General features: G+C 35.8%; 1 protein-coding gene across 1 annotated transcript; it reads left to right on the top strand.

Moving 5' to 3' along the window:
• The first annotated feature begins 3,640 nt into the window (after window positions 1-3,640).
• On the top strand, window positions 3,641-10,341 carry LOC115438447 (P2Y purinoceptor 3). The gene is made up of 2 exons (XM_030162089.1): window positions 3,641-3,871; window positions 7,352-10,341. Exon 2 carries the CDS (start codon window positions 7,520-7,522, stop codon window positions 8,936-8,938), a length of 1,419 nt encoding a protein of 472 aa, XP_030017949.1. The 5' UTR covers window positions 3,641-3,871; window positions 7,352-7,519; the 3' UTR covers window positions 8,939-10,341.
• The last annotated feature ends 8,023 nt before the right edge of the window (window positions 10,342-18,364 follow it).

The following is an 18,364-nucleotide window of genomic DNA, read 5'->3' as shown; positions in this document are numbered from 1 at the left end:
TTTCTGTCGGTTTTAGTCACATGATACACACAGGAGTTAGTACTGGATTGCATAGCCATTGTTTTTGATGACTTTTGATGGTCTAATAATTTTTTTCTGCAACTGTAGAAAGATCAGCAAAAGAATGTTTACTTTTGCACTGACACATTACTATGATAAAACCTGAATTGATGTACTCTTGTTCATTAATACTAAAGCATATTGATTATATATTAATTGTATTGGCCCAAGTTATAAATGAGAAATTAAAGCAAGTAATCCTCTTCACTATTTTTACTGTAATCCTACATTCACTGGATCAATAAGCAATATTGATTTAAAAAAAAAAAAAGTATCAATAAAATCCCTAGTGAGAAGTTGTGAACATGAATTAAACCTATTTTTCAGGAGCTAAAGATGGATTAGACTGAATAATCATGTTTCCCTCAGTTCTGTTAAGTACTGAATAGGTACTCATGGAAAAAGAATATCTGGATACAGACACCTAGGTTTAATTGAATTGAAATGAATTGGAAAAAGGATTCATTTGGGTTGAGGTGGCTTTAATCCTCTATCCTCTCCTCTCCTCATGTCTTAGTTTTTCCCTCTATAGATGTGAGTGGCTCAGACCTGAGACAACAGCCATTGAGCAAAATGACACAGGATTGTGTCGAAGTCATCACTTTAAATAAATGTCAATTAAATGTGGCGCAGCTGCATCATATGTCTACTATGTAGTTAGAGCGTACCCTTGTGTTTTATGGTCTCTGTCACATGAAAAGAACAGTGGTTGTGAGAATATATTTACTTTTAACTTAATTGACACTGGCATAATTTGACGAAAATGTAGGGTATTAGATATACATTTTCATTTTTTGTTTTACACCTTTGATTGCATAATTGATAATCTCAAATAACTGATACAGCATTTGAATAATAATTATTCTCATTTGTAGGGTCCTGTCATGTTTTAGCTTATAAATGATATAAATTTTACTTTTTTGGGGATTTTTTTTTGGAAAAAGTTTCACCCCACATTTGAATAAGAAGATACAGCTTGGGAGGAGCCCAGTTTATTATCTTAGCTTTCTAATAAGTAACTTTGAGGTCCATATTTAGATCTTTAGATAGAGTTTTCCTTTGTTAATTTTATTTTTGGACAAATTCCAGGCTTTGGTGTCTTCCACATCTATGTTTGATTGACAGGTCTCAATGGCAGCTCATTCAACTATCAATAAGAACTTTGGTAGATTTGGTTGATTTTATATTAAAAATTTGTATAGTTTTGAATTGTAATTATAATTTGCGGCACTATGGCTTCACTGTAGTAGTGGTTCCAAGGTTCTGCTAAAAAAAGACTAGAAAATTACTATGTGATGAAATACTTGATGAAGTTGACTCTTTGACCAGTAAGCTAGCACTTAGCATTAGCTCATTAGCTTCTTATTTCTACCCCTTTGACCAAATATGTCCAAATACAGCTCCAGAAAGTCAACATGGTAATGGTCAAATCACAAACTACTGTCCTTAAAATGGAAATTCAGAAACTAGTGACTGATTTCATGCCAATAACACTGTCACTGTTTAACACGAACAAGGAATTTCAGCTATTTGATATGTAAACACTGTAATAGTGTTAGCTAGCATAATTAGCAAGCTAGCTGACATACTATATAATGTAATATCAATGTATGCTAGCATTAGCTAATGTTGCTAAATTGCACGACAGACTTGGTTTTATAATTCATTGCCAGTACATTCATGAAAGAACCTTCTGTTCTTGTTAGCTTTGTCCTGTTACCAGTATTTCAATGTAAAACAATGTCCTAGATGTGAGCTAAGTGCTGGTAATGGTATCTTGAGTTCTATATATTTTTTGTTATATAAACTCCTACAGCACCAGCAATAATATTTTTTCTCAAATGCCAAATCTCTCCAGTTTTTAAAATAACTTCTAATAACTTCATAAAATTTCCCCTCAGCCTTAACAGATAAACTGTGGTTAGTTCATTAGCTAATGTTAGCTGGTCTAACCCAAACCGCTGATGTTTGGAAAATGTAATTAATCTCATATTTAACCCTTTCATGCACGAATTATGAGAACCTTCATCAAAAATTTTTTTACCTGAGTGTTTTTATTCCTCTTTAGGCATGAAAAAAACAATGTGATTGAAAAATTTCTTCTGAAAAATAAATAAATAAATAAAAATAAAACAAAAATTAAAAAAAAAAAAAAAAAAAAAAAAACATAAAAAATAATAATGACAAAAAAAATTCTTATGAACCTATTTTTCATGAAGTTGCAAAAATGTCCACTCAGCTGGACACCACACGTTTAATTTTTGAGACATGTATTTACTGATTGTGTGAAAACTATGGGGAGGGCTTGTGATTCTGAGGGTTTATGCTCAGGAGAGATCTACATAATATTACCAGTTCATGTCAGAAAAGATATGTAGTGTCTTAAAACTTTAATATAGATATGTGTTAAAAAAAACAAAAAAAAAACAACAACAACAACGAAAAGAACAACAAAATCCATGAATATACAAGAGAACAGCTGTAGAATAGCTGTCCACTGTAGTGACCAGTATACATGAAAGGGTTAATAAGAATTAAAAATGAAGGTAAGGTTATATGCAATACAAATGTTATACATGCCTCTTTATATCCACAGTGTATCCACAATGATGACATAACTGTCATCTTTTGTCACACTAAATAAAAAAACAGTCCTTAAATTAAATCAAATATCTCAGTGAAACTGGAACATTGACATGATGGTTCAATTTTCTGTGTTACTGAATTTAAAAAAAGAAAAGAGAAAGAGAGGTTTAAATGCATTAAAAGATTTCTAGATACATATGCATCATCACTATTTATAATATTGCAGTCATTTAAAGGGTCAAAATCATGTGGCATCACTATTTGTCTATAACTGCAGATCTAGATTTTTTGTTTTAAATCACTATTAATCCATTCACATGTCTATCATGTATACATTTATTTAATGCACGGAAGTATTATTTATTTATTTATTTTTAGCTTTTTTTTCCCGAACAATTTTATGTGATTTAGTGGAAAAATGAGTCTGTTACTTACATTTATATTACAAAGATGACTAAATTTTCACATTTACCATAACTCAAAAGCAATGTGAATGCACTTTAGATTACTACATTAATAAGAAGTTTGTTAAGGAAATTAACTGAATTTAAGATACAACGCACCATGTGTCATTTTTTTAAGACTACAGCATTTACATGAATGAAAAGTCACTGAAATTCAATGTAAAGCATTATGAACATATATGTACACAACATGTTAAAGTATAGTATGGTTAGAGATATTCTTGGCATGTTGAGAATCTGTATACATGCTTTTCTCAGATTGGTCCTTATGGTGATCAGCCTCACTTACAAAACATCCAACTCAGCTAAACAAGTGAGGACACACACACACACGCACATGCACACACACACACACACACACACACACACACACACACACACACACACACACACACACACACACAGAGAGAAAGGTAAAGCCGGGAAGAGGAATAGGATGACACACAGAGACACAGAGGGAGGGACTGGATTACCATAGAAACTGGTAGGATTGTTGAGAGAAGCACCAGAAAATGGTGAAAACTGAAGTGGGCAAACTTGTCAAGGTCACTGATCGATCAATCTGCCAAAAAACTGGACTATAACTCACGACAATCGTCATCTGGTGGATTTTAAAATAACCATAAACCATCTTTATTTTTCTTAAAACTGCTGATATATAATTTAACCGCAGTTTAAGCTTTTCGTATTTTCTTGTGATTATTCCGATGGGGGACAGACTGAACATGAGCCATATGGAGAAGAAGTCACCTGTGACACAGGTAAGCTCTTTGGCTAGCAGCAGATTGCAGTGATGCAGGTATTTATGAGTTACATGCAGTTCCATTTACATGTACACTATTCCCCTAATGCATTTCTGGAGACTAAGTAGTGGTTATATTTAGCCTAGAGCATTTCTCAGAACAGTTAAATGGTCAGTTTAGAAACATCTGGGCAAGATTTTAGCAGAAACAGTGATATTTAAAAATAAGAAAGACTGTTAAAGACCATTTCTCATAAGCACTGGATATGAAAACATTTGATATTCCTTCAACCAAACCAGAAAAGAAACATGTAAAATATGCACTAGTGTTTCAAAATTATGACATTTATGTTGGTCATAGAAACTCAAATAAGTAAGATGTTAATTTGAGAAATAATATTTGGTCAAACCTGACTGGAGTATCATTCTGTATATCATTTTGGCAAATAACACATTGACCACACTTCAAAAATCTAAATAAAATAAAAGTCAAGTCAGTGTCAAAACATGTCAAAATCTAACTTGCACTAATTGCACTCAGAGCAATTCTAGTGTTTAAAATTTGATTATTTGTTTTATATATATATATATATATATATATATATATATATATATATATATATATATATATATATATATATTTTTTTTTTTTTTTTTTTTAAAGAATCCATTATTTAAATCTGTGAAAACCTCCTTGATATAACTCATTGTATGGTGGACTGTAGTTTGGAAGCCTGTGTTCAAATTACATATAACCTGATTTATGACATTGTGTTCTTTTTTTATTTTGGGTCACTGTGACCTGCTCAAATAATGACAGGAATTTGTCCAGATTCAAGGCAACCTGGGATGACCAATTTGGGCTAAAATTTGTACTGTGTCTGTTTGGCCTCATTGAGCACCAAGTCATGCATGAATCTTTGTAACATACTGAGGTAACAGGGCAAATGTTTCATACCTGTGATGGTGGTTAAAGCACGGTAGTAATTACACATTTAAAGACTTAAAACTATTTTAAAAATGCTAGGTATGCATGATTGGCAAGTCCACATATGTTTGGTTTTTTTTTTTTTTTTACAGCAGTAGCCCATATAAGTGATGAAATTACTGTTTATATACCTCATCAAAAAGTTCATTCACTGAACACTAATGCTCATATTACATTTCCACTAGTCCCCTTTTCATACTTTACACTCGTGTTTAGCTAATGCATGTCACCATATTGACAAGGTTACAGGACACGGGCCCTTTTTACCGTCTTATTTGTGTTTTGCTGTTAATGTGTCATGTTACTAGTTGACACATTACCCTTATTTACTGAAACTCTGTGGTGAAGTGGTGGTATAAGCTACCAATGGCTCACTGAACACTTGCACAAACACACTCTGCTGCACCTGTCTGTGTGCTAATCCTAATATGGAGGGCTACAGCTGACAGCAATGCTTTCAACTGAGAGCCGCTGCTGCCACGGCCTCACCTGAGTGATTATTGTTAGGTTGATAAGTGTTGACTCTGACGGCGCTGTAGCTCTATAGAACAAATACGATTTCCGGATTAGATGGTGTTCAATGCCAATAGAAGTTAATGTATAGAGTCATTTAAAAATAAAAGATGATATATGCATAACTCTGCATATAATATTGACTTAAAAATATGGGGCCTTCATGGAGACACATTGGGTAACTGTGGTTACTTATTGCTGAGTTAATGGGGTGAAAACAGACTGAATCAGCAGCATACCCTTGTACACAGGAAGGCAAACAAGCTCCAAGACTCAGCAGCATGCAACAGGAGGTCAAACAGATTGTGCAATGGCCACAGTCAACAGTCAGACGAGGGGTCCGGCACTACCATGTCAGCCCCCTCCTCAAATATGCACCAAGAGAAGGAATGAAAGTCTTAAAAGGAGTTACATGAAGACTGAGAGTTTACAGCAACAGGAGCCCATTTATGTCTGATGGATGACCTTGTATTTGAATCTTATCTCATCTCATCTTATCTTATCTTATCTTATCTTATCTTATCTTATCTTATCTTATCTTATCTTATCTTATCTTATCTTATCTATTGTTACGGTTCAGACACATTTATTTCTTAGGTAATTAACCCATAAAGACACAGTGCTACTTCTGTGACAGTTCCCAAATCATTTTTTTTCTCCATATTTAACCTTTCATAATATCATCCTCTGCATTTTGCCTTCTTTTCTGTGAATATCAGCTATTTTCCCATATTTAATTCACTGATCATGTAGATCACAGGTGTCAAACATGCGGCCCGAGGGCCAAATCCGGCCCGCCTAAGGGTCCAGTCCAGCCCTTTAGATGAGTGTGTGAAATGCAAAAATTACACTAAGATTTAACAATCATTTTAGTTCAGGTTCCACAGTCAGACCAATATGATCTAAAGGGGGTCGGATCAGTAAAATACTACGGTAATAGCCTATAAATACTCACAACTTCAAATTTTTCTCTTTGTAAATGTAAATATTTTCATGTATTTACACTAAAACTACGTATAATTTCGCAAAAACTGTGAATGACCTGAACAAATATGAACAACCTGAAATGTCTTAAGAGAAGTAAGTGCAATTTTAACAAGATTATGTCTGTAAATAATAAACTGAAGCATAATATTGTTAAAATTGCACATATTTATTCAGTTTGTTTATCTTATTCACATTGTGTTAAAGGATAGTTTGAAGATGTAAACATTTTCATAATGTAATCTTACTTTTTTCACACTAACACATAGAGGAAAGTTTAAAGTTGAGATTATTTATATATTATTATGTTATTATTTTACTGGTTTGGCCCACTTCAGGTCAAATTTAGCTGAATGTGGCCCCTGAACTATAATGAGTTTGACACCCTTGATGTAGATGTTCGTTAAAGCTCAGACTAAAGTTAAGGGTTATCATATCAGATACAGAAAAGATGCAAGAAAAAGTGACTTTTTCAGCAAAGAGTAACTGAATGTAAAAGCAAGTGGCTCCATCCGCTGTCATTGATCCAACTCCATGGGTTTTACTAGTGAATTAAGGTTGTAGAAGATGATGGTGTTTCCAGGTTCACTATGGAGATTCTGAACGTCCAAATTTGTCATATCTGATCACCATAAAAAGATGACAAACTGCATTTTACCCGAATTATTTACATGTATTGATATTAATAGGATTAGTGGTTCAGAAGTTATTAAACATTTTAGATCGGTACATAATTTTGGTTGGTAGTGGCTGTTTGGGTTTCAACACTTCAGAACCACATTCCCCAAACCAATGTGTGACAGAGGTTTTATCCACATTTTATTTACAGTTTATTATTCACAGTACATTCTACTGAGTTTCAATACTGAAGCCATTCACTCAGTTGTGGCCCGACTAGCATGGATGACAAATATTCAAGCCCCTTTGATATTTTGTGTGCAGAAACTGTTCATATTCATTGCTTTTTATTGATGAACAGATAACCTTCTAACCAGTTTTTCTCCTTCTCTCTAGGTCAACCCATGGAACTATCGGAAATGTACCTAAAGAACTCTGGCCAACATAACATTTAATGCTAAAGAGTACAAGGATGACAGAAGTGAGGCCTGGTGGTATCTCAAACATACATGCCACAGCCTTGTTCTGCTTCTTGCTCACCTGAAAAGAACTGAATACCTCACAATGGCGCCCAGCGGAGAAGCTCCTCCCAATATAAGTGTCTCCGTACTCCATGACTTCTTTAATGTCTCTTTACCCTCTTCATTTCCTTCCACCAACCCTCCACCTTCGTCGTGTAGCATTGACGAGTCCTATAAGTACATCTTTCTCCCCATCTGTTACTCCTTCACGTTCATCTTTAGTATCTCTCTCAATTCAGTGGTGCTCTATCGCTCCTTCCGTCGGACCAAGCGTTGGAATGCATCTCTGATCTACATGGTTAACCTGGCTTCCACAGACTTCATGTACGGCTTGTCGCTGCCGTTTCTTGTAGCTAGCTACATAATGCGTGATCGTTGGGTCTTTGGAGACTTCATGTGTCGCCTGGTCCGTTTTCTCTTCTACTTCAATCTATACTGCTCTATCTTCTTCCTCACCTGCATTTCTGTCCACAGGTACCTTGGTATCTGCCACCCAATGAAAATCATTACTCTGGAAACCAAGAAAGCAGTCAAGTGTACCTGTGTCCTTGTTTGGACTGTTGTGTTCGCTTTGACTTGCCCAATCTTCCGGTTTGCACAAACTGGTCATGTGACCAGATTGGCGGGGCTTGGTGGCAATGCAAGTAGTGTTAATGCTACAGTGACATATGGTAATGTCAGCCATCATGGCTCTGCAAGAGTCATTGAAGAATTCCAGAACTGTTGGGACGATGCCATAGATAAGGAGTTTTCTGATTACGTTCCCTATGGTATCATACTCCATTTGCTGGGTTTTTTTATACCATTTTCCATAATCGCTTGGTGCTACTCTCATGTGGTACTGACCATATTTAGAACCCTGCATTCTCAGCCTCCATCGTGCAGAGGTCAAAGAGAGAGAAGACACGAGGGTGTGGACGAAGGGAAGGTAAACACTATTGGAATAATAGGAAGAGAAAGAAGAGGAAGCAATGGACAAATGAGAGGATCTCGGCGAAATGAAGGGATGTCCATTTTTCTGGGTGCCCACTCCCCATATGCCAATCGCAGACGCAAATCTATTAAGACCATAGTCACCATCACCCTACTCTTCGCTCTGTGTTTTTTCCCATTCCATGTTACAAGAACCATCTTCCTCCTACTGAAAGTAACCAAGGGAGTCCCCTGCCATACAATGACCATGGTCTCCATGTGTTATAAAATAACTCGGCCTTTGGCATCATTCAATGCATGGCTCAACGCCCTCCTTTACTTCTTAACTAAAGACAAGGGGGGACCTCACTGTTGCCAAGCAGTGAATACAACCAGCCATGGAGGACTTTTGATGCCACTGAGGATGATGGGAAAAGCAGAGGATGCAGAGGATGGAAGGATGGAGGATGAAATTGAGAATAAGAATATAGCTTTTCACAATGGTCCATCATATATAAACAGAGCAAAAGTCACGTATATAGTTGAATGAATGTTTTCTTCATAATAGATGTGAAAGTACATTTTACATGCATGTAAATTTTTTCTTTTGCTGGAAAATACAATGTAATGGTTCAGTGTGTGCATTTAGGGGGATGTAGGAACATCTTGCAAAAATTTAATGTAATATTGTTTTTGGATTAGTATATAATTTTAATAATCATATTAATAGTAATCATTGTGTTTTTATTACTTGGGAATGGGCCAGATCTCAAACTAATTGAGCATGTGTAGGATGATTACATTTTCATCACCTGCCTAATATTGCTTAGGTCTTCCTTTTGCCACCAAGACAATATGACTTGAACTCCACAAGACATCCTAAGATGTGCAGCGATATCTGGCACCAATATATTGGAAGCAGAACCTTTATGTCCCTTATATTCCTGAATGAATCAGATTTTGTCCAGTATATTCCACAGATGTTCAAGTGGACTGAGATCTGGTGGGCCTTCCTCAGAACACTTTTTGAAGGGGACTAACCACTGCAGACCAGTAACATCCAACAGGACCTGCAGTTTTGGAGACACTCTGAAATAGTTGTGTATCATCACAATTTGGCATGGTCAAAGGAGTTCATACCCTAACACTAGCCATATTACTCCTTGTAACCCATTAAATTTAACTTTCTACTGTTTACTTATTGCCTAATACAACCCCAATTCTAAAAAAGTTTAGATGTAGTACAAAATGTAAATAAAACAGAATGCAATGATTTGCAAATGTAAAAAAACCAAAAAAACAAAACACATTTTAATGACAATATAACATAGATAACATTAAAAAGAAAAGTTTTAAACAACAGGAAATGTACCATTTTATTTAAAACAAACTGATGGCACCTACATGTCTCCAAAAATTTGAGAGAGGCACAATAAAATGCTGGAAAAAGAAATGAAACTAAAGTGAAATTTTCCTGCTAATTAGAATAACAGGCAACAGATCATGATTGGGTACAAAAAGAACATCTTAAGGACAATCTCTCAGAAGTAAAGTTAGACCAAAAAAAAGGTGAAACTTTGCATATCTCATTAATGGGAACACTTATTAAAGAAGATTCACAAAAGAATCTAAGTAATAATTTGGGAGCATAACATTGTATCGGTGTGCTGATGCTAGCCATGGAAGTGATCAGAACACCTTTATTCACTGATTTGGAGAGCTGTCCCAATACTTTTGGCTATATCAGGAAGGGCAAAGGTAGGGTTCACCCTGGACTTGTCACCAGCTCATCACAGCACCATTCGTTCATTTTGAATGATCAGTTTAAATTTTCTCATTTAACATGCCTAATTGCTCATCAGGTACACAACCTAAGCCGCTAATGGAATACAGTCCTGGAAAAAATTATTAGACCACTCTTGTTTTCTTCAATTTCTTGTTCATTTTAATGCCTGGTACAACTAAAGGTACATTTGTTTAGACAAATATAATGATGATAACAACAAAAATAGCTCATAAGAGTTTAATTTCAGAGCTGATATCTTGTCATTTCCATGGTTTTCTTGATAATAACCAAAATCACTTCAGTTCTTACAGCAATATCTATGGCATTGTACTGACAAAAACAGTGCTTTTAGGCATTCCATGTTTTCTTTTCTGTCTGTTTTAGTCACGTGATAAACACAGGAGTTAGTACTTGATTGCATAACCATTGTTTTTTATGACTTTTGATTGTCTAATAATTTTTTTCTGTATTAATTCAGATTTCCCACTTGATCAATGGAAGTGTCAGCCTTCTCTCAGTGTAATGAAAAAAACAATACTGGAAACATTAATTCTGTTCTCAAAACAAACACATTTGAAAGAGATCATTTATAGTCTATAAAGGAAAAAAAAAAACATTTAGAATTGTGTAGAATGACTACATAGTCACACTCACAAAGATGTTCCCAGAGAGGCTGACCTGCACATTAAAATTTTACATTTAAAAGTACCACTGATAATTTTAGCACTTGCAAAGCATTTTAAGATTAGTAAGTGTCAATATATGTATATTTTACCATAGCTGAAACACTCAAATAACAGATTTCCTGTAGATAATCTTGTCAGTAGTACTACAATAAAACGCAGAATTTAGTTACTAACACAGGCCAAAACAAACATAAAAAATCATACGTAATTCAGTATCTGTGTTAAATTAACCAGGTGTAAGTCAAGGCTGACATGTTATTTTCTTCCAGGAAAGTCACATGATAGAGACACGATAAATAAGGGGCTGTCAAAATTTTCATTCTAACTTGCTAATACTAGGCTAAATGTGCTAAATATCTTACAATGCAACGCAGTACTAAGGACAACAACGTAGCAAATGTAACTTTCCTGTGAGATGAGACAGGTATTATTATAGAATGTAAATGAGAAGTGGACTGAGAATCACCTGTATGAATCCAGGAGTTTGGTTTTTATTGAGAGTATAAAATGGAAATATTCAGCAAGTGTTTCCATAAGTAAATCATTTGATAGTCTTGATACAGTTGTGTTGTCTTTCATGATTTTTTTTATGTTTTGTTTTAATGAATAAACAAATATTGCAGACAACAAAACCGTCTATTAGCCATAAAACGTTTTTAAGGGAACAATAATTTAAAGATGGACCTCCCAGAACACTTATTAGAGGGTCCAAGTAGAGAGACTAGAACAACTCCTGCAAAAATAAAAAAAACTTTGTTGAATCATTTATTTGTTCGGTATGTCATGAATGGGATTCTAGGCACAGTGAGAGCATGAAAGTTGTGACTGATAAATCTCAATGGCAGAGACTTTTTTTCCATCAATTCTAACTACAATACAATGAATCTACAAACTGCAACAGGATCAGTGGCTTACAAAAGGTTAATTTTGCCATCCAAAAACATATTGGAGAGGACATAAGCCCATATTGCTCAAACGTGCTGCTGCTGCATTTGGTTATAAACTTGGAAACCATCAGCTTCAACCATTTTTTCAGATTAAGAAGCTACAATTTGTTTGTTGGGGTGTATGATGAACATAATGAAGCAAAAGTTCACATGGTTTTCATCTATCTGTGTTTAGTCAAACAGTGCTAGAGAGTAGCAGTGGTTTTTGGTTACATGTTAAAAAATAGGGGGTTCATGTTTTCCAAGGCTGCACTCTTTAATCCACCTTAACCACATCTGCCACTTGGACATTAGTTAATATTTTGACAGACAAGGTAATGCACTGAAAAACACTTTCATTATTATGTTGATAAAAAATGAGTTGGATAACGTTATTGTCTGCATTATATGTTTGCTGTCACAAATTAGTTATGTATAAATGTATTGCTTATCAAATGGTCAAACAGTACATGAGGCTTGCACCAGTCTTACCCTTTGCAACATCCAAAACTCATGAGACATATTGTTTTTTCCCCTCTTCAGTCATGTTAAAAACATAATAAAAATATTACATTTGCAAGAATTTGAAATCTGATATGTTTTTTTTTTGTTTTTAATACAAAATATTGAAATGCTTAATGACCTCTCATATACCACCAGAGGAGAGGTCAAAGGTCAGGTCAGACAAACACCAATGGTAAAAAATATCCTTGGACCATGAAAACACGTTATAATCTGTAAATGAGGGATTACACACCCAAAAATATGCACAAGGTTCAGCAGAAGGATGTGATGTTAATATAGATTAACGATGAATGATATTTAATCATGATTAATCAAAATTAATTCACAGCAACCCTGTGATTACTCTGATAAAAATGTTAATTGTTTGACAGCACTAGTTAGAAGACAGTTGTGTATTTAGGTTTCTAGTGACTTGTGAGTCACAAATTATGACCAATTTAAGATGAGCTTCACTGAGTCCACTGTCAGCCTTTATAGAAAGTGCAGATGTTGAACTGAGAAGTCATTTGTGTTGAAAGGCCAAGTAAAACCAGACTTGATCCACAATTAAAACATAGTTTTTGGCAGTAGTATCATCATGTTTGGTGTACATTCGGTGCAGGAAGAGACGGTAAAACAGGGCATCTAAGGGAAGTACTTGCAAGCAGAAAGTGCATCACTTTCCAGAAGTGCAGACAGTGCTTACATGAAAAGAAAACACTGCTCTCCTACTGGTGAGAACCTGCATTACATCGACTTATCAAAAAAGTAAATGCCACATCATGTGTGATTTGGTTGCTGTGCAATGAGGAAAAGTTGTGGAAATGATGCAAAAGAGGCAGAAATATCATTAGTAAACTTCTTAATCTTTAGTTTTTTGCACTCACTAAGAGTGTTTTCACAAAAGAATAAACTTGAACTAACTATGCACCAAATGTATAAACATGTTTGAAATTAGGAAACACAATTCTTGTGAAACACAAAACACTATTTTTGACATTAGACACCTCATTCAAAAATGAAAACTCATGCAACCATTGAGAATACACTTATATTAAAAATACAAAATATACCTCACCTTGGCAGCTCTCATATATGTGAAAACTTCTATATTTGTTGAACAGGTGTTGCTCTAAATCTTAGACCTCAGGTAAGATCAGCTCTTTCTGAGAACTTTGGAAACATGGATGAAGTGAGAAGAAGAAAAGACAAGAACAAAGGTGAACAGAAAATAAAACGTGAATTTTTTGAAAAAAATCAGGATGATAATCATTCTACTGTCGAGCAAAGGATGACACTGATGAGGATGTGGATGAGCTCCCTAACAGAAGGTGGATGTTGGAAGTATCCTTTCCTCCTTTACGACCTCATTTTATTTTATTTTATTTTATTTTTTTAACCATTCCAATGTAATTTCATACTAATGCACTATATTTTTCCAAAAATATTATAGTTAAAATACTGTATTAATTTCTGCTTCTTACTGCTGTTATTCAAGTTTTCTTTGTGTTTTGTCATTGCTGCAAAACCTTACTTTTTTTTTTTCTTTTAACAGTTCTGAAGTTGTTCATTGAAAAGGGAGTAGATTTACTCTACTGGTAAAATGTTTCACAGATACAAGGAGACAAATAAAGTTATAAAGACAACATAGCATTATAGAATCTTTCTACTGTTGAGCAAGGGATGACACTGATCAGGATGTGGATGAGCTCCTTAACAGAAGGTGGATGTTTGACGTATCCTTTCCTCCTTTACAACCCCCCCCCCCCCCCCCCCTTTTTTTTTCTTTTTTACCATTCCAATGTAATTTCACTTTAAAGCACTATATTTTTTCCACAATGTTAAAGTTAAAATACTATATTCCTTTCTGCTAATTACTGCTGTTATTCAAGTTTTCTTTGTGTTTTGTCATTGCTGCAAAACCTTACTTTTTTTTTTTTTTTAATAGTTCTGAAGTCATTCATTGAAAACAGAGTGGATTTACTATACTGGTACAATGTTTCACAGATACAAGGAGACATATAAAGTATTAAAGACAACACTGTATTATAGAAAGAATGTCTAATACATTATGTGGGTAACTGCAGGTTTGTTCCTATGAGGGAGTTAGTTCTTCACTTGTCAAAAGCACGCACGCACGCACGCACGCACATACACACACACCCCTGCAGGGGGAGACACTGCCCTCCTCCCCCCCCCCCCTCCCCCTCCTCTCTGGCCGGTTAGAAATTCAAAACACAACCGCCTTGTGCGATTTCCCGACGTGCACCGCGGCCTAGGAAAGTCTGTGACGGTTATTTTAATTTAACATATAAAATAAATAAAAATCACAGAAGCAATATTATACAAAACTAACAACGGGTCTCGATTGTGCTGGTCCACAGGCACATTTTGCTACCCGTGAAATATTGTTGCGTGTCCGTTTGGATTTCTATTTATTTTTTGTGTGTGTGTGTGTCAGCTGCGTGGGGAGCAGAGGAGCAGAGCGGTTGGCGCCACTTTCAAATCCACCTCTGACACAGAATGAGAGTCCGGCTTCAAACACATTTACACACACCACTTAATTTATTTTTTCATAATTACTATGACACAGGAAATATTTGAAGCATTTTTAACCTTTGGACTACTTTTTACGTCGGAAGGTAAGACATTCCGTCATTCAAACTTCTGTTAAGGTGATGACAGTCACTCTTAAGTTGTTTTATTTACTGTATTTATATTGCGCAGCTCACTTTTTTTTTTTAGTTTTTTAACTTTATTTGAGGGAATTGTTCTGAATCTGGGTGTATTTGGTGTTACTTTATTGTACAGCCGTTGTTCACCCTCCCGCTTAGAAGGCGACAGACGGATCACTGCGCAGACAAAGGCTGTTTGATAGGACCCGGTTTTCACTACTCTTCACTTCAGCTACTGCTTTAGCGGTTTCTACACTGACACAGGTCGGTCGGGGGGTTAAAAAAAAACGTCCTTTCGCTACATAGCCTAACGTTAAAGTCGCAGCGATAGTTTCATGTTTCTGTACAAAAGACTTAACTGATTAAGTTAAGCAAGCGGACACTCCCCCAATCACTGCCCCCTCCCCGCTTAGAAGACCCTAGCCCACTGCGATGCATACCGATTAAAAAAAACAAAAACAAAACACACACATCTGATGTGTTAAAACCAGTCAGCGACTATTACCAGCACGGCATCACGGTTCCTAATGAGTCTAACTTGTAAAACCTAAAAAAAAGTTGCTAACAAATTTGAAGTAAAAGCACTAACGTATATGTTTCTGTCAAGTAAAGCCCCTGACTCAGCAGTTTTGCAGAGCTCGCGCTTGTCTGTCAACTGTCTTACGTAGCTGGCTCGCGCTGTTATGAAGAAGAAGAATCCTCGAGCCTAGTTTCAAGTAGTTATTAAATCACACGAGAATATACCGTTAATGGCACGCGCCCGCTTCTAACTCGGTACCGACACCAGATACTAAACAGGTCCAAAAAAAAAAAAAAAAAAAAAAAAGAATTAACCACCCCAGTATCGATAAGCTTAACAGTTTTCATAGCGGTACTGGGAAAACAAATAGAACATAAATTTCTTATATTTAGCAGCAGGCTAACAGTCATGCTAACTTTTCTCGTTGTCCCACTAAGACTCATATGTGATAGATTTTCAGTCCAGATGACAGATGTGGGTTCGGGTCTCTGAGGGGCAGGTCTTCTCTGTCTGTTACACCCTGAAGCTCCGAGCAGCTCAAACACACAGCTACATATTGGAGACAGCGGCCGATGTTCACCGACAACTGCACGGAAAAAGCGGACACTTTACTAGTGGACACGGAGCAGCAAGTCTTTTACGTATTTGTGCGGAAAAACGAGTGATCCGTTAAAAAACAATAAAAATAGGGAAAATCTGTCAAGTACAGGCGGAGAAATGCACATCTTTACTGTTAAGTACATAATGCCAGTTGATCTGCCCTGTGATTATGTATAAAAGTTTGCTAGCATACATTTCATGTTAGTATGCTATCACTCAGTATATACGTATTAGATGTGCATTATTACCCCCCCCCCCCCCCCCCCAAGGGCAGGGAAGGGGTATTGATTTTGATAAAGTTTGTTTATTTGTTAACACCTCAGCAGCAAAACTAGTGGTTGAATTCATACCAAATTGGGTTTATAGATTGCCAGTGACCCAGAATAGATGTGAATACATGTTGGGGAAAGTAGGTCTAAGTTCAAATTTTTTATGAATTAAAAAAAAAAAAAAAATCCCCCATTTACTTATATTGGCCAAAATTTACCCATGCTGTCTATAGCCCCTTCTACACAACACTTCTGTTATGGGAATATTTTGCCTTTATTCCAGAACGATATCTGTGTAAATGAAATGGTGGATCATTTGGTCCCACTTCTGTCATGAACTTGTAACGCCTCCGGAGGTAGAAACAGAACTGCGATAAAGGTAGAATCATGATTCCGGAACGCTATGTAAAAGGAACACCTCTTGTTCCGCAACCAAGGTGTTACGTGTAAATAATGTATTGTATGTGCGACTATCGCGTGTGGGGGTTTAAAAATGATCACGAGCTGTGTACAGTAAACAAGCATATCAAAGATGTCGAACTGGGGAGACGACGAGATCCGTGAGCTGTTGTCACTTGGGGCGGAAGACTCTGTCCATGCTAGCATTTGTGGAGCGGTGAAAGATGGGCTGACTCTGGAGAGGTTAGCAACACCGCTATGCTCAGGGTATTTTCGACGCCCAAGTTATACATCACACTATACGCTGCACTGCGTCACTGCCCCTTTGATTCCGGAATGCAGGTCCGCTGTGTAAAAGTCCAGCCTGTTTCACCTTTGTTATTCCTTTGGTTTTAGCTGTGGAAATCAGTCACTCAAAAGGTGGGATCACCATCTTGCCTTTTTTTCTGGGATCTCTGTGTAAAAGTGGCTTATGTTTATGCTGACATCAGCACGCACATAGACATGATGACATCAGCTGGATCAATGCCAAAATAAGCTACAATACCTGCGAGGGGTGGAGTTTGTTGTGCCTGGCACCATTTGTTAAGTTTATCAAGGCATAAATGTAATTAAGGCGATTTCTAAAACTAAAAAAAAAAGGGTCAAAAATGGTGCAACAACTGCTCAAATAAATCTAAATCATCTGTGCTTGGTCACCACAAACATTTTTTTTAGGTAATAAAGCATACAGTGTTCAAACGGTTAAAAGTGAAAAAGAAAGAGCAAATTATGAAACAAAAAGCAAATAAGGTGACTAACTATAATTTAGCACAAACACTGTCAGTATCAATGCTGTAAGTGTATACATTTCTAACTGGTAAATGTCTAACCATGTACATTTGAGTAATTCATATAGGCCATATCTTCATCGATATGTTCAATAGGAACAATATTTTTCAGTAAACTAATATATTTGGTTGAGCAGATGAATGCATTACAACTGTTCCATCTCCACCTCCTTTTCCTCAGTGATCCAGTTTAGAGTAAAATGAAGTGTCAAATATAACCATCAGTTATAACAGTGTGTACATATTCATACAGTGTCCTGAACAGGATTAAATACCCATGATGGTGTATATAGTATTTAAACTCTGAATTTTCAATTATGAAGTTGGTTTTCTCAAGTTTTTCCCATGTCTTGTGAGATTAAGATTATCTCACTTTATTAACTCGTTTAGTAATGCAGTAATACAGTAAATACAGTTGATCTATTACAAATACCCACCACACTTCATAGGTGCCAAATTTGGTGTCTTCAGACATTTTACTTGAATGGAATTAGTCTATAAAATCTTATTAGCTAGAAAAGATGAAGTTAGTGCATGTGTGTTGATTGTTAATTAACTAAGCGATGTAGGCCTTTTATTATTGTTATATATACTTATAGTTCTAAATCAGCTAACAATTAAAAAAAAAATCAAATTCTTTGAAAACAAAATATCCTATGAAAATACATGCTCTCAATCTGCAACATTACAGTGCTGAGAGTGAAATTTAGCCATTAAATTTTCCAGATTCCATTATCAGCAGTGTGTTCTCCAAACACTGTTCACACAGCAAAACTTGCCA

This window comes from Sphaeramia orbicularis, chromosome 18 (assembly GCF_902148855.1).
Source record: "Sphaeramia orbicularis chromosome 18, fSphaOr1.1, whole genome shotgun sequence".
NCBI lineage: Eukaryota > Metazoa > Chordata > Actinopteri > Kurtiformes > Apogonidae > Sphaeramia > Sphaeramia orbicularis.
This window is presented reverse-complemented; position numbering and strand designations above follow the sequence as displayed.

Bases quoted from the DNA above. Each gene is read 5' to 3' on its own strand.
- LOC115438447 (XM_030162089.1), top strand. From the start codon at position 7,520: ATGGCGCCCAGCGGAGAAGCTCCTCCCAATATAAGTGTCTCCGTACTC.